The sequence below is a fragment of the Salmo trutta genome, chromosome 12, assembly GCF_901001165.1.
Source record: "Salmo trutta chromosome 12, fSalTru1.1, whole genome shotgun sequence".
NCBI classification, from domain to species: domain Eukaryota; kingdom Metazoa; phylum Chordata; class Actinopteri; order Salmoniformes; family Salmonidae; genus Salmo; species Salmo trutta.
This window is the reverse complement of record NC_042968.1, coordinates 43,080,815-43,099,119: the sequence shown is the minus strand read 5'-3', so window position 1 is coordinate 43,099,119 and position 18,305 is coordinate 43,080,815. Positions and strand designations below refer to the sequence as shown.

The 18,305-nt window shown below is 42.8% G+C and overlaps 1 protein-coding gene across 1 annotated transcript in view; it reads left to right on the top strand.

The window, feature by feature from the left end:
- Positions 1-13,304, top strand: part of LOC115203583 (CD82 antigen) — a gene marked incomplete in the record, with an annotated part of 44,414 nt that extends 31,110 nt beyond the window's left edge. The window contains 4 exon segments of the mRNA XM_029768372.1: positions 7,294-7,392; positions 9,578-9,754; positions 10,652-10,735; positions 11,339-13,304. Of these exon segments, the coding sequence (XP_029624232.1) occupies positions 7,294-7,392; positions 9,578-9,754; positions 10,652-10,735; positions 11,339-11,416 (438 nt within the window).
- Positions 13,305-18,305: the final 5,001 nt, after the last annotated feature.

Below are 18,305 nucleotides of genomic sequence, written 5' to 3'. Positions count from 1 at the left end.
TGGGACAGTCGTATCCCTGAAGTAGTGCACTATATAGGGAAGAGGGTGCCATTTGGGACCGCCATATCAATGATGTATCCCTGCTGCTTCCTGCTTTTTGAATCTGAAATAGAACCATCGTTGGAAGTCTGGATCCAACATGTATTATTTTATTTATTTCACCTTTATTTAACCAGGTAGGCCAGTAGAGAACAAGTCCTTTATTTAACCAGGTAGGTCAGTAGAGAACAAGTCCTTTATTTAACCAGGTAGGCCGGTAGAGAACAAGTCCTTTATTTAACCAGGTAGGCCAGTAGAGAACAAGTCCTTTATTTAACCAGGTAGGTCAGTAGAGAACAAGTCCTTTATTTAACCAGGTAGGCCAGTAGAGAACAAGTCCTTTATTTAACCAGGTAGGCCAGTAGAGAACAAGTTCTCATTTACAACTGTGACCTGGCCAAGATAAAGCAAAGCAGTGCGACACAAACAACAACACAGAGTTACACATGGACTAAACAAACATACAGTCAATAATACAATAGAACAATCTATATACAGTGTGTGCAAATGAAGTAAGATTAGGGAGGTATGGCAATAAATAGGCCGTAGTGGTGAAATAATTACAATTTAGCAATTAAACACTGGAGTGATAGATGTGCAGAAGATGAATGTGCAAGTAGAGATACTGGGGTGCAAAGGAGCAAAAAATAAAAAATAACATGGGGATGAGGTAGTTGGATGGGCTATGTACAGGTGCAGTGATCTGTGAGCTGCTCTGACAGCTGGTGCTTAAAGTTAGTGAGGGAGATATGCGTCTCCAGCTTCAGTAATGTTTTTGCAATTCGTAAATTTTTCAACATCAGCCAGCGGCAGCAGCCTCTCTGCCAAGTGGACTTTCAAGACTGTACATGTTGCTTCAGTACTTTAAACAATATCACATTTCTCAGTAATACTCTGTTCACTGTAACTAAGCATTTCAACACAACAGACATGTCCAAATCGTGTAGCTAACCACGTCTGGGGCCTGTCGCTGGGGCCTGTCGCTGGGGCCTAATACTTTTGCTAGAGTCTCCCCACAGAAGGACATGCCAGCACTCTTTCTTAATTTCTTTCCGTCGATTCCTCCCTTCCGCTCTCCTCATTTCCTTCTTAAAACGCATTGGACAATGAGGTCAGAAGGGAGGGACCTTGAACCTTCTCCTCCAATACGGTTGAGAAGGAGGTAAGCATGTAGGAAGTGAGGAGATGGGAAGCGAGGAATGGTGGAAGGGCTCATTGAGAGAGCCCATGTCTCACCATAGGAAGACATGCCAGGTCTCCCTTCTGACCTCAGTGGGACTTCCTGGTTCAATAAATGTTCAAAACAAAACGTGTTTCAACAACCATCGAATGTGAACTTCCTGTGGTTCTGCTTTTTAACAACACGCACCTGAAGGTTTTTAGGGTGGCTGAAAAAACTTGATCCCAAATGGAGCCCTATTCCCTATATAGTGCACTACTTTAGACAGGAGCCCTATTCCCTATATAGTGGTACTACTAAAGACCAGAGCCCTATTCCCTATATAGTGGTACTGCTATAGACCAGAGCCCTATTCCCTATATAGTGTACTACTATAGACCAGAGCCCTATTCCCTATATAGTGGTACTGCTATAGACCAGAGCCCTATTCCCTACATAGTGCACTACTATAGACCAGAGGCCTATTCCCTATATAGTGTACTACTATAGACCAGAGCCCTATTCCCTATATAGTGGTACTACTATAGACCAGAGCCCTATTCCCTATATAGTGGTACTGCTATAGACCAGAGCCCTATTCCCTATATAGTGGTACTACTATAGACCAGAGCCCTATTCCCTATATAGTGGTACTGCTATAGACCAGAGCCCTATTCCCTATATAGTGGTACTACTATAGACCAGAGCCCTATTCCCTAGTGGCACTACTATAGACCAGAGCCCTATTCCCTATATAGTGGCACTACTATAGACCAGAGCCCTATTCCCTATATAGTGGTACTACTATAGACTAGAGCCCTATTCCCTATATAGTGGTACTACTATAGACCAGAGCCCTATTCCCTATGTAGTGGTACTACTATAGACCAGAGCCCTATTCCCTATATAGTGGTACTACTATAGACCAGAGCCCTATTCCCTATATAGTGGTACTACTATAGACCAGAGCCCTATTCCCTATATAGTGGTACTACTATAGACCAGAGCCCTATTCCCTATATAGTGGTACTACTATAGACCAGAGCCCTATTCCCTATATAGTGGTACTACTATAGACCAGAGCCCTATTCCCTATATAGTGCACTACTATAGACCAGAGCCCTATTCCCTATATAGTGTACTACTATAGACCAGAGCCCTATTCCCTATATAGTGGCACTACTATAGACCAGAGCCCTATTCCCTATATAGTGGTACTACTATAGACCAGAGCCCTATTCCCTATATAGTGGTACTAATATAGACCAGGGCCCTATTCCCTATATAGTGGTACTACTATAGACCAGAGCCCTATTCCCTATATAGTGGTACTACTATAGACCAGAGCCCTATTCCCTATATAGTGGTACTACTATAGACCAGAGCCCTATTCCCTATATAGTGGTACTACTATAGACCAGAGCCCTATTCCCTATATAGTGCACTACTATAGACCAGAGCCCTATTCCCTATATAGTGGTACTACTATAGACCAGAGCCATATTCCCTATATAGTGGTACTAATATAGACCAGGGCCCTATTCCCTATATAGTGGTACTACTATAGACCAGAGCCCTATATAGTGGTACTACTATAGACCAGAGCCCTATTCCCTATATAGTGGTACTACTATAGACCAGAGCCCTATATAGTGGTACTACTATAGACCAGAGCCCTATTCCCTATATAGTGGTACTACTATAGACCAGAGCCCTATTCCCTATATAGTGGTACTACTATAGACCAGAGCCCTATTCCCTATATAGTGGTACTACTATAGACCAGAGCCCTATTCCCTATATAGTGGTACTACTATAGACCAGAGCCATATTCCCTATATAGTGCACTACTTTTGACTGGAGCCCTATTCCCTATATAGTGGTACTACTATAGACCAGAGCCCTATTCCCTATATAGTGGTAATACTATAGACCAGAACCCTATTCCCTATATAGTGGTATTACTATAGACTAGAGCCCTATTCCCTATATAGTGGTACTACTATAGACCAGGGCCCTATTCCCTATATAGTGGTACTACTATAGACCAGAGCCCTATTCCCTATATAGTGGTACTACTACAGACCAGAGCCCTATTCACTATATAGTGGTACTACTATAGACCAGAGCCCTATTCCCTATATAGTGAACTACTATAGACCAGAGCCCTATTCCCTATATAGTGTACTACTATAGACCAGAGCCCTATTCCCTATATAGTGGTACTACTATAGACCAGAGCCATATTCCCTATATAGTGCACTACTTTTGACTGGAGCCCTATTCCCTATATAGTGGTACTACTATAGACCAGAGCCCTATTCTCTATATAGTGGTACTACTATAGACCAGAGCCCTATTCCCTATATAGTGCACTACTTTTGACTGGAGCCCTATTCCCTATATAGTGGTACTACTATAGACCAGAGCCCTATTCCCTATATATTGGTAATACTATAGACCAGAACCCTATTCCCTATATAGTGGTATTACTATAGACTAGAGCCCTATTCCCTATATAGTGGTACTACTATAGACCAGGGCCCTATTCCCTATATAGTGGTACTACTATAGACCAGAGCCCTATTCCCTATATAGTGGTACTACTACAGACCAGAGCCCTATTCACTATATAGTGGTACTACTATAGACCAGAGCCCTATTCCCTATATAGTGAACTACTATAGACCAGAGCCCTATTCCCTATATAGTGTACTACTATAGACCAGAGCCCTATTCCCTATATAGTGGTACTACTATAGACCAGAGCCATATTCCCTATATAGTGCACTACTTTTGACTGGAGCCCTATTCCCTATATAGTGGTACTACTACAGACCAGAGCCCTATTCACTATATAGTGGTACTACTATAGACCAGAGCCCTATTCCCTATATAGTGAACTACTATAGACCAGAGCCCTATTCCCTATATAGTGTACTACTATAGACCAGAGCCCTATTCCCTATATAGTGGTACTACTATAGACCAGAGCCATATTCCCTATATAGTGCACTACTTTTGACTGGAGCCCTATTCCCTATATAGTGGTACTACTATAGACCAGAGCCCTATTCTCTATATAGTGGTACTACTATAGACCAGAGCCCTATTCCCTATATAGTGCACTACTTTTGACTGGAGCCCTATTCCCTATATAGTGGTACTACTATAGACCAGAGCCCTATTCCCTATATAGTGGTAATACTATAGACCAGAACCCTATTCCCTATATAGTGGTATTACTATAGACTAGAGCCCTATTCCCTATATAGTGGTACTACTATAGACCAGGGCCCTATTCCCTATATAGTGGTACTACTATAGACCAGAGCCCTATTCCCTATATAGTGGTACTACTACAGACCAGAGCCCTATTCACTATATAGTGGTACTACTATAGACCAGAGCCCTATTCCCTATATAGTGAACTACTATAGACCAGAGCCCTATTCCCTATATAGTGTACTACTATAGACCAGAGCCCTATTCCCTATATAGTGGTACTACTATAGACCAGAGCCATATTCCCTATATAGTGCACTACTTTTGACTGGAGCCCTATTCCCTATATAGTGGTACTACTATAGACCAGAGCCCTATTCCCTATATAGTGGTACTACTATAGACCAGAGCCATATTCCCTATATAGTGCACTACTTTTGACTGGAGCCCTATTCCCTATATAGTGGTACTACTATAGACCAGAGCCCTATTCCCTATATAGTGGTACTACTATAGACCAGAGCCCTATTCCCTATATAGTGGTACTACTATAGACCAGAGCCCTATTCCCTATATAGTGGTACTACTATAGACCAGAGCCCTATTCCCTATATAGTGTACTACTATAGACCAGAGCCCTATTCCCTATATAGTGGTACTACTATAGACCAGAGCCCTATTCCCTATATAGTGGTACTACTATAGACCAGGGCCCTATTCCCTATATAGTGGTACTACTATAGACCAGAGCCCTATTCCCTATATAGTGGTACTACTATAGACCAGGGCCCTATTCCCTATATAGTGGTACTACTATAGACCAGAGCCCTATTCCCTATATAGTGGTACTACTATAGACCAGAGCCCTATTCCCTATATAGTGGTACTACTATAGACCAGAGCACTATTCCCTATATAGTGGTACTACTATAGACCAGAGCCCTATTCCCTATATAGTGGTACTACTATAGACCAGAGCCCTATTCCCTATATAGTGGTACTACTATAGACCAGAGCCCTATTCCCTATATAGTGCACTACTTTTGACTGGAGCCCTATTCCCTATATAGTGCACTACTTTTGACTGGAGCCCTATTCCCTATATAGTGGTACTACTATAGACCAGAGCCCTATTCCCTATATAGTGGTACTACTATAGACCAGAGCCCTATTCCCTATATAGTGGTACTACTATAGACCAGAGCCCTATTCCCTATATAGTGGTACTACTATAGACCAGAGCCCTATTCCCTATATAGTGTACTACTATAGACCAGAGCCCTATTCCCTATATAGTGGTACTACTATAGACCAGAGCCCTATTCCCTATATAGTGGTACTACTATAGACCAGGGCCCTATTCCCTATATAGTGGTACTACTATAGACCAGAGCCCTATTCCCTATATAGTGGTACTACTATAGACCAGGGCCCTATTCCCTATATAGTGGTACTACTATAGACCAGAGCCCTATTCCCTATATAGTGGTACTACTATAGACCAGGGCCCTATTCCCTATATAGTGGTACTACTATAGACCAGAGCCCTATTCCCTATATAGTGGTACTACTATAGACCAGGGCCCTATTCCCTATATAGTGGTACTACTATAGACCAGAGCCCTATTCCCTATATAGTGGTACTACTATAGACCAGAGCCCTATTCCCTATATAGTGGTACTACTATAGACCAGAGCACTATTCCCTATATAGTGGTACTACTATAGACCAGAGCCCTATTCCCTATATAGTGGTACTACTATAGACCAGAGCCCTATTCCCTATATAGTGGTACTACTATAGACCAGAGCCCTATTCCCTATATAGTGCACTACTTTTGACTGGAGCCCTATTCCCTATATAGTGCACTACTTTTGACTGGAGCCCTATTCCCTATATAGTGGTACTACTATAGACCAGAGCCCTATTCCCTATATAGTGGTACTACTATAGACCAGAGCCCTATTCCCTATATAGTGGTACTACTATAGACCAGAGCCCTATTCCCTATATAGTGGTACTACTATAGACCAGAGCCCTATTCCCTATATAGTGTACTACTATAGACCAGAGCCCTATTCCCTATATAGTGGTACTACTATAGACCAGAGCCCTATTCCCTATATAGTGGTACTACTATAGACCAGGGCCCTATTCCCTATATAGTGGTACTACTATAGACCAGAGCCCTATTCCCTATATAGTGGTACTACTATAGACCAGGGCCCTATTCCCTATATAGTGGTACTACTATAGACCAGAGCCCTATTCCCTATATAGTGGTACTACTATAGACCAGAGCCCTATTCCCTATATAGTGGTACTACTATAGACCAGAGCACTATTCCCTATATAGTGGTACTACTATAGACCAGAGCCCTATTCCCTATATAGTGGTACTACTATAGACCAGAGCCCTATTCCCTATATAGTGCACTACTTTTGACTGGAGCCCTATTCCCTATATAGTGCACTACTTTTGACTGGAGCCCTATGCACCTTTGTTAAAAGTAGCGCACTATAAAGGGAATAGGGCGCCATTTAGGAGAAAAAAAAACAGCACTTTATACGACCTGTTTCAAAAGAGAAGGATGGGGAGGGGTCAGAGATGAGTGGGGGCCATAAGATCTACACATTACAAAACAATACTAGCTTTGAATGATCAGGGATAATTTTCTCCAGGAATTTACTCAGATTTATTCAACTGATTTGTATCTCTAGTTCTGGGCATTGTATTTTCTCTCCAGGTTTTGTGTTTGTGTTTTAGAAACTTTTAGAGTAGTTTAGAAACCAACACTGTCTGATTTGACTCATTGAATGACTGGTTTACTGACTAGTTTCCCCCCTTTTCTCTCTCTGTCTGTCTCAGCTAAATAAGGAGATGTCCAACATCGTGACCCAGATCCTAAGCAACTACCCTGGCAAGAACAGCAGCACAGAGCAGGCCTGGGATTACATACAGAGGACGGTGAGTGGAGAGCACAGATCGAGGACCATCTTCCCTTAACTCTAACCATTTTGAACTAAGAGGGGAAAAGGGCTGTTATTTTGACTTGGAACGGAGGTCAATTCAACCAGTTCAAAAGTCAACACACCAGTCGACCAAAAGAGATTTAACATTACCTGTAGTTTTACGGTAAAGTGGCAAGTGGTGTAAAATGTAATAAAATACAATGAATGTTGACCGTTCATTTGCATAGAATTGTCAGTTACCTGAAGTGAAACCAACGGTCTGATGTAAGTAGTCTAGTGCTTGGTATAAGGCTCTCTGTACAGAAATTACACTGGTGTCATTTGACGCAGTCGTAAAATACATCTAAATGGATTGTTAAGTGGAGCCAAACCGTAGCTGTTTAGAAATGGATTGTTAAGTGGAGCCAAACCGTAGCTGTTTAGAAATGGATTGTTAAGTGGAGCCAAACCGTAGCTGTTAGAAATGGATTGTTCAGTGGAGCCAAACCGTAGCTGTTAGAAATGGATTGTTCAGTGGAGCCAAACCGTAGCTGTTAGAAATGGATTGTTCAGTGGAGCCAAACCGTAGCTGTTAGAAATGGATTGTTCAGTGGAGCCAAACCGTAGCTGTTAGAAATGGATTGTTCAGTGGAGCCAAACCGTAGCTGTTAGAAATGGATTGTTAAGTGGAGCCAAACCGTAGCTGTTAGAAATGGATTGTTCAGTGGAGCCAAACCGTAGCTGTTAGAAATGGATTGTTCAGTGGAGCCAAACCGTAGCTGTTAGAAATGGATTGTTCAGTGGAGCCAAACCGTAGCTGTTAGAAATGGATTGTTAAGTGGAGCCAAACCGTAGCTGTTAGAAATGGATTGTTCAGTGGAGCCAAACCGTAGCTGTTAGAAATGGATTGTTCAGTGGAGCCAAACCGTAGCTGTTAGAAATGGATTGTTCAGTGGAGCCAAACCGTAGCTGTTAGAAATGGATTGACACGAAGGCCTTACGCCAAGCTCTTAAAGCTCCGTCCGTCTGGAAAAGTTATTTCAAACAAAGGAAGTGGAGAATACTTCACCTCTCAGCTCCTTGTAAACCCCTTCAGCAGCTTGAACATTTCTTTGTCCTAGTTCATTGTAAAGCAATACTTACAGTATAGGGTTGCTAGTCAGCGTTAATCTATCTGAAAACGACTGGACTTCTTGGGTTTCCCCTTCTTCCATTCTCTTTCTGGACATGTTTCCTCACTATTATTGTCAACCTTTAATCACCATTGTTTTATTCCTTTTATCTCTACCCCCCCTTCTCTCTCTCCTTCCTCTCCTCCCTCTCGCTCTCGCTCTCTCTCTCTCTCTCTCCCTCCTCCCTCTATCTCTACCTCTAATCCCTCTCTACCTCTCTCTCCCCCCTCTACCTCTCTCTCGCTTTGTTTCTCACTCTCTCTCTCATCGCTCTCGCTTTCTGTCTCTCTCTCTCATCGCTCTCGCTTTCTGTCTCTCTCTCTCATCGCTCTCGCTTTCTGTCTCTCTCTCTCATCGCTCTCGCTTTCTGTCTCTCTCTCTCTCATCGCTCTCGCTTTCTGTCTCTCTCTCTCTCATCGCTCTCGCTTTCTGTCTCTCTCTCTCTCATCGCTCTCGCTTTCTGTCTCTCTCTCTCATCGCTCTCGCTTTCTGTCTCTCTCTCTCATCGCTCTCGCTTTCTGTCTCTCTCTCTCATCGCTCTCGCTTTCTGTCTCTCTCTCTCATCGCTCTCGCTTTCTGTCTCTCTCTCTCTCATCGCTCTCGCTTTCTGTCTCTCTCTCTCTCATCGCTCTCGCTTTCTGTCTCTCTCTCTCTCATCGCTCTCGCTTTCTGTCTCTCTCTCTCTCATCGCTCTCGCTTTCTGTCTCTCTCTCTCTCATCGCTCTCGCTTTCTGTCTCTCTCTCTCTCATCGCTCTCGCTTTCTGTCTCTCTCTCTCTCATCGCTCTCGCTTTCTGTCTCTCTCTCTCTCATCGCTCTCGCTTTCTGTCTCTCTCTCTCTCATCGCTCTCGCTTTCTGTCTCTCTCTCTCTCATCGCTCTCGCTTTCTGTCTCTCTCTCTCTCATCGCTCTCGCTTTCTGTCTCTGTCTCTCTCATCGCTCTCGCTTTCTGTCTCTGTCTCCCCTTTCGCTCTCTCCCTCTTTCTCATCTTCTCTCTCCTTTCCTCCATCCATCCCTCTCTCTCTCCAGATGGAGTGTTGTGGATGGAGTGGTCATATGGACTGGCATGGTAATGCTGTCATAGTGAACAGTTCCCAGCTGTTGTTCCCGTGTTCCTGCCAGAACGTGTCTCTGGTTGAGGGTGATTCCTCCTCTGACAGTGGTTTCTGTGAGGCACAGTCACTTCACTGGCCCGTCTACGACAGGGTAAGAACACTCCATATATTAAACAAATTTCAAATCAAATGTATTTATAAAGCCCTTCTTACATCAGCTGATATCTCAAAGTGCTGTACAGAAACCCAGCCTAAAACCCCAAACAGCAAGCAATGCAGGTGTAGAAGCCCGGTGGCTAGGAAAAACTCCCTAGAAAGGCCGGAACCTAAGAAGAAACCTAGAGAGGAACCAGGCTATGAGGGGTGGCCAGTCCTCTTCTGGCTGTGCCAGGTGGAGATTACAACTGAACATGGCCAAGTTGTTAAAATGTTCATAGATGACCAGCAGGGTCAGATAATAATAGTCACAGTGGTTGTAGAGGGTGCAACAAGTCAGCACCTCAGGAGTAAATGTCAGTTGGCTTTTCATAGCTGATCATTCAGAGTATCTCTACCGCTCCTGCTGTCTCTAGAGAGTTGAAAACAGCAGGTCTGGGACAGGTAGCACATCCGGTGAACAGGTCAGGGTTCCACAGCCGCAGGCAGAACAGTTGAAACCGGAGCAGCAGCACCACCAGGTGAACTGGGGACAGCAAGGAGTCATCAGGCCAGGTAGTCCTGAGGGAGAAAGAAAGAGAGAATTAGAGAGAGCATACTTAAATTCACACAGGACACCGGATAAGACAGGAGAAATACTCCAGATATATATATTATATTAGTTGATTGATTAAGAGAACACTCCTACAGAGACTTCTCATAGTGCTTGTGCTACACATGTATCAGTACTCAATGTAAGTCTGTGTCAACTTCAAATGGCATTGAAATATGGTCACAGTGTTTGACTCCATAACTGAGTTACTTGCAACATGAACATCACTAAACACCACCATCATCTGTTAATATATTGGACTGTGTTTAATATACGTCTCTCTGTCTCTCTGTCTCTCAGGGCTGTAACTCCAGTGTAGAGAGCTGGCTGTTTGCCAACGTTGGAGTCATCCTGGGGGTCTGCCTGGGAGTGGCTGTCATCGAGGTAAAGAACAACATATACATTCTACTGGACCAGAACAACATATACATTCTAATGGACCAGAACAACATATACATTCTACTGGACCAGAACAACATATACATTCTATAGCACCAGAACAACATATACATTCTATAGCACCAGAACAACACATACATTCTACTGGACCAGAACAACACATACATTCTACATAATCTGTCAGGCAGGTCTCTCAGCCAGACAGATGTTTACCACGTCTGTCAGGCTGGTCTCTCAGCCAGACAGATGTTTACCACGTCTGTCAGGCTGGTCTCTCAGCCAGACAGATGTTTACCACGTCTGTCAGGCAGGTCTCTCAGCCAGACAGATGTTTACCACGTCTGTCAGGCAGGTCTCTCAGCCAGACAGATGTTTATCATTAAGAGGAATAAAAGCCTGTCAGAAACAGCTTCTGACCTCTTGACTTAATCCGCGTGACTTCCACGACAGCAGCTCTTGTTTTTCAGTGTATGTAGACACTTCCTGCTACGGGAGCGTACACTGATCACAGCTACTGAGAGAACCCTCCTGAAAGGCTTTAGATGTAGTGATACTGTTACCCTGACCTCTAACCTCTGCTTTCTACAGCTCCTGGGTATGATCCTGTCCATAGGGCTGTGTAAGAGCATACACACTGAGGATTACACCAAAGTGCCAAAGTACTGAAGATGACGACAGGGGATGCTATGACACACACACACATGTTCTCTCTCTCTCTCTCCCTCCCTTTATTTGGAGAAACGCGTTCGGTGCAGATGTTTATTTGCTTTCATTTTTGTTTAATTTGTTTTGTTTTTGTTTTGTATTTTTTTTGGAGGCACTTGTGTCTTTTCTGTCAGTCCAGTTTCCATTGGAGCACTTTAGAGACTGTAGTTATGGATTAGAGAGGAAGACGGGACGAGAGCAGACCGGGTCACCGAGACAACAGAAAAGAGAGATGTGGAGAAAGTAGGACAGGAAGTGTGAAGAGAGGACAGAGAAGGATAGAGAAGATGAGGATGTAGAAAGAGATGGAGGGTTGTCTCCTGTCCTCGGCAGATGCAGTCTACCACATCCTTCTGGGGAACATCAATTTTATCATCAGGAGTCAATCATGATCGTCATTGTTTGTCAGCTCTCGTAGGGTCCAGTCCTAACTTCAGATATGCATGGGTAACTTTCATGTATGGAAAATGTCAAATATGAGATTTTCAATTGGAGAATTTAATTGGGAGAGTTGTGTTCACAGATCTCAAGTTAGGTTAACGGTCATTATTGAGTTGACCTGACTAGATGAGGAAGGGTTCGGGTTGTTGGACTCCTGGAAAATAAACTACATTGTTTTGAGTTGTTATGCATTTTTGTTTGTTATAGTACCTTGTATATAATTTAGTTTGGTATTTTTGTGAGCCTCTGAATCCACGTTTTTGTGAAGATGTGGTTTACTCCTTGTTTTTCAAAAGGTTTTTTCATTGCATGTTTTTTTCATGTATTTCATTTTTTTGGTGCAGTTTTAGATTTTTTTCTTGATAATTTTGTTTAAAATGATAGGAATAATGAGATACTAAAGAGGACCAAGATTCTGCTACTTTAAAGTAGGGGGGGGGGCTTGGCCCGTAGGGGGGGTTCCCCAACTGGTGTCCCGCGGGTGATTTTATTTACCGCCCCAAGTTTTCTGAGCTAGATATAAATAAATCAGCTCCAAGTGATTTTAATTTTGGAAATCTGTTCCATAGTATTCCCACGCATAATAGAGGGATATATGTGACTGTATACAAATCTAAACAAGCTTTGAAATGATTAAGTTTAAGTTAAATAGTATATCTGTTTGGTCTTCTTGCTGTCAATTTTCAGTCTACAAATGATTTGTAATTATGTTCCGACCCCCCTGCCCATCCGCTCAAAAAACAAATCATCCCTCTGCTGAATCTAGTGGATCACTGCTTTTAAAGGGGCTGTGCTCCAATAATCCACCTCCCATATTGGCAAAAAAAGTCTCCGTTTACAATTGTCTTTTGATGACAAACAGAATACTTTGTTATGAATTTTATGTTGATTGTGGCATCTTGTCGGTTGTGAGTTACTCTGAAGCTTTTCATCTTTTTTGTGATGACGGCTTTCACGTAAATATCTCATTTTCCTTCAGAAGACAAACATACATGTTTAAGAAATGAACCATTTTGTATTAACAAATATTTTTTTTAATCAGGGTTATGTAACCATTTTCTGTGAGTGAAGAGCACATTTAAATAACAGAAGCTGGGTTCTGTTTTTGTTGTTTTTGAGAAAAGATCCATTTTGGACCAGAAATTATTTTATGTACAGTAAATCATTCAGAATTAAATTCATGTATATTTTTTAACTTTGAATTAAGGTTTTTGTTTTATATTTAGGCTTTTCTTTTTGTTGTTGTCTGATTTTCATAAACCTTTCTTGACCTTGGAGTAATTTTTTTTTTACCCGTAGGACTATTAATTTAGAACTTGATCAACTTCTGTCCGCTAGCTTGATCAGTTGAAGTATACTCACCCCATTGATTCTGTTTGATTTTGTCAATAAACATTGAATAGACTGATTTATGTGTGTCTGTCGATTTTGAGAGAATCAAATCTGAGAAACATGTAGCATGCTATTGACCCTGAGAAAGAGCATCCCCATGTGGTGGTCTCAAAGAAGTGGCGGTTCAGATATATGTACAACTATCCAGTTAGAGAGAACCAGTAAGAGACAGGGGTACAATTCACAAGTTATCACCACACACACACCACACTCTCACACACACACACACAGCAAACAGGAAGAGGAGACTAGTAGAAGTCCTAGTGTTTTAATGGTTAAAGATGCACTGAACACCAGTCAGAGAGTCCAGAAGAAGGGTGGAGATGAGATGGAGGACAGGAGGTTCTAGGGGTTGTCTCAGCATGCCCTCCTGGAGACACTTCAGGGGCAGACTGGGGCCCCCAACCCCCCCAGGTTAGGTATTTCCCTTTCCCCATTTAGTACCTTAGGCAGTTGTAATGGGCTTTGCAGGTGTGGTTCCCTTGTGCATACCGAATACATTTCATTTAACCTCTGAAATCCCTCCCACTTGCTGGCCAACAGAGGGGTTGGGTTAAAGGTGGAAGACTCATTTCAGTTCAATGCCTTCAACTGAAATGTGTCTTCCTCATTTAACCCTCTGAATCAGAGGGGGGGGGGGCTGCCTTAATCGACATCCACGTCTTTGGCGCCCTGGGGAACAGTGGGTTAACTGCCTTGCTCAGAACGATCCAGCAACCTTTCAGTTACTGGCCCAACACCCCTGTAGATGTAGTGTAGACGTTGTGCCAGCTCATGGTGATCTCCTTCCCAGCTGTTAAAGCAGTAATCCAGTAGGGGGAGCTATAGGACTCTGATCACAAACTGTCTGAGAGTCTTCATTCCTGCATTCCTCCATGATCTATGGTCTGTTGGAGGACGTTGTCCCTTGACGATGATCTATGGTCTGTTGGAGGACGTTGTCCCTTGACGATGATCTATGGTCTGGTGGAGGACGTTGTCCCTTGACGATGATCTATGGTCTGGTGGAGGACGTTGTCCCTTGACGATGATCTATGGTCTGTTGGAGGACGTTGCCCCTTGACGATGATCTATGGTCTGTTGGAGGACGTTGTCCCTTGACGATGATCTATGGTCTGGTGGAGGACGTTGCCCCTTGTCTGTGAGAGCATTGTGCATGCATGTACACTGTGTGCTGGAGGGATAGCACATGCCTGTGTACTAGTAGTATATAGCAGTGTATGTCATGTATGGTATACTGTATGTGTTAGGGCTGTCAGAGTCAATCAGTTCATTCCAGTTCACTTTTTGTAATTTTAGTGCACACATTTATTTCGTTTTTTACAATCAAAATACACTGAAAACATCCCAAATACATGATCTGTACAGCAAAAAACAGCAATGCGATGTTAAAACAAGTTGACATTGAGGTTAAAGAGATTCTCTGGTACATTTGTATACTTTTTAAAGATAGTGAAAGTAGTGGCTCACGAGCCAAAATGTGGTCCCCGAAAATTGCGTACTATGTCGCATATGTGTTCAGATTTGTGCACCGCGTCGTTGCTCTTTCTCTCGCTCTGCTGTGGGTGCATCATATGCTTATTACTAGCTGTCACTCATACGGCGAGAGGCTGAAGCTCATTGGTTGAACTCTAATTGCTGGGCGGCTGGCCCACGTGGGGGAAAATGTAGGGGGGATGGTGCAGCACAGTTTGAAAATCACTTTCAAACTAGGGATTTTGTGGCTAATTGAGGTAATTCTGCTCATAGATTATTATAATTTAAAAATAATATTATTTAACCTTTATTTAACTAGGCAAGTCAGTTAAGAACACATTCTTATTTACAATGACAGCCTACCCCGGCCAAACCCTAACCTGGACAACGCTGGGCCAATTGTGCGCCGCCCTTTGGGACTCTCAATCACGGCCGGTTGTGATACAGCCTGGAATCAAACCAGGGTCTGTAGTGATGCCACTAAGCACTGAGATGCAATGCCTTAGACTGCTGCGCCATTCGGGAGCCCCAAGCTAAAATGGGGAGAGGTCTGTCTGTAATAAAGTGCTGCTCGGCTTTCTTGGCATCACTATCAACTAAACAAGTCCTACAGTCCCTAGTTTTATCCCACCTGGACTCCTGTCCAGTTATATGGTCAAGTGCTGCAAAATAGAATATAGGCAAATTCCAGTTGGCCCAGAAAAGAGCAGCACAGCTGGCCCTTAGATGTACTCAGAGAGCTAACATCAATAATATGCATGTCAATCTCTCCTGGCTCAAAGTAGAGGAGAGATTGACTGCATCACTACTTGTCTTTGTGGGAGGCATTGACGTGTCTGTCTATTCAAACAGCTGAACACAAACCCGGGACACCCATGCATACCCCACAAGACATGCCACCAGGGGGGGTCTCTTCTTCACAGTCCTCAAATCCAGAACAGACTCTGGGAAATGCACAGTACTACATAGAGCCATGACTACATGGAACTCTATTCCACATCATATAACTCACGTGAGCAGTAACAGATAAAACATACATACAGCACACACAGAGAACACATATTAAGGCTACATTACACACACAGACTGTGATGAACACATAGTAAGTCTACACACACACACACTGTGATGAACACATATTAAGGCTATCAAACAATAACAAAGATATATAATCAAGTTAATTGTAGGATTTGCTGAGATCCATTGGAAATTAAGAGCTGTAATACACAATTTGTTATTCAGAAAGCATTAGAAGAATATTGACATCTTGATTTTGTCCAAAGTAACAGTAAGCAAAATAAGATCAATTAATAAAGCACTGGAATTATATATATTTTTTGCCTCCTGCTTTGGGCATACATGCTGACTTGCCTAATTAAATAAAGGTTAAAAAAATACATTACTGTTGCGTCAATATGTTTTGACCAAATCCGTTTACAATCTAGGGTCATACCAAGCAGATTAGTCTCCTTAACTTGCTCAATTACCACATTATTAATTACGGGCCCAATTCAGACTTTCAGGAAAAAATGCAACAAATGTAGGCCTTTCCTAAGCACGCCTTTCCTAAGCACGCCTTTCCTAAGCACGCCTTTCCTACACACTCCTCAGTATTTGGTATTCAGACTTACCTTACGCAGGTGCGTAACCGGCTTTGCAGGCGTTGTAATTCAATAGATTTTCTCATGGAGTTTTCATTCAATAGGTTTTTCAGTACGTTTATCTAAAGCCATCCCTTTAAATTTGGTGTACCTTTAATTGGAATTTTCTCAACAGACTCAGTAAAGAATATTAGGGATCAATGACAGAAAGCCATGTAAATACACGCATATTTGTCTCCTTTTAAACACCAATTGGTAGATTTTTAAAAATATATATATATTTTTGTATGTTTTTTTAGGGTTAGGAAAGTATTTCTGAATAAAAAACACAAAAAGGTTTGGAGAGTCTGCAGACTAAATATATTGGTGAACCAAAAGCACAGTGGTATCCGTTAAAAAACACCCTCTGTGTTCTGTTAGATAGGTAACTCTGGATCCACAGTGGTTTCCGTTAAAAAACACCCTCTGTGTTCTGTTAGATAGGTAACTCTGGATCCACAGTGGTATCCGTTAAAAAACACCCTCTGTGTTCTGTTAGATAGGTAACTCTGGATCCACAGTGGTATCCGTTAAAAAACACCCTCTGTGTTCTGTTAGATAGGTAACTCTGGATCCACAGTGGTATCCGTTAAAAAACACCCTCTGTGTTCTGTTAGATAGGTAACTCTGGATCCACAGTGGTATCCGTTAAAAAACACCCTCTGTGTTCTGTTAGATAGGTAACTCTGGATCCACAGTGGTATCCGTTAAAAAACACCCTCTGTGTTCTGTTAGATAGGTAACTCTGGATCCACAGTGGTATCCGTTAAAAAACACCCTCTGTGTTCTGTTAGATAGGTAACTCTGGATCCACAGTGGTATCCGTTAAAAAACACCCTCTGTGTTCTGTTAGATAGGTAACTCTGGATCCACAGTGGTATCTGTTAAAAAACACCCTCTGTGTTCTGTTAGATAGGTAACTCTGGATCCACAGTGGTATCCGTTAAAAAACACCCTCTGTGTTCTGTTAGATAGGTAACTCTGGATCCACAGTGGTATCCGTTAAAAAACACCCTCTGTGTTCTGTTAGATCGGTAACTCTGGATCCACAATATGTGTGTGTGTCTGTGATAGCAAGGACAATTGGGTGAGTGGTGGTGTGTGTCGGGGACAGCAGAGTAGATTGGTTCAGTAGTGGTGTGTGTCTGAGACAGCAGAGTAGATTGGTTCAGTAGTGGTGTGTGTCGGGGACAGCAGAGTAGATTGGTTCAGTAGTGGTGTGTGTTTGGGACAGCAGAGTAGATTGGTTCAGTAGTGGTGTGTGTCGGGGACAGCAGAGTAGATTGGTTCAGTAGTGGTGTGTATCTGAGACATGTTTGTCATACATGGGATCATGGCAGTTCTCTGTGTGAGGAACAACAGCTGACAGGAAACAGGCGAGTGTGTGTGTGTGCGTGCGTGCGTGCGTGTGTGTGTGTGTGTGTGTAGATGGGGATAGTATCTGTATGAAAGACGAGCTCTGTATCTTGCATGTTCAGACACACACACACTCAGAGTAATGTAATTCCACCTCACTATGAGGGGGTAATGAGGACACAGACAGGAAGTAATTTAGTACTATTAACAGGACAGGGCCTGATGGGGGTGTAGGGGGTTTATTCATTCACAAAGGGTACAGTGGAGTAGAGCAGGGAGCTGGGGTAAAAATCCTAGTCAACATCTCCATTAATCACATCCTGATTTGAAATAAACTAACAAAGACTGTTGTCTTATAGGGGGAGGATCTAGACCCTCTACTGCTGCTGCTCGTCAATAGGAGACTCCAACACCAAGCCAGCCAGCTCAGTGACACTGACATAGGCTACTGTTGAGAGAAGAGTCTTGAAGACCATGACTCATACATCCACCCTGGGTCTAAGGCATATATCTTCCACTTCCTCTCCAGCTGAAACCTGTCCAAC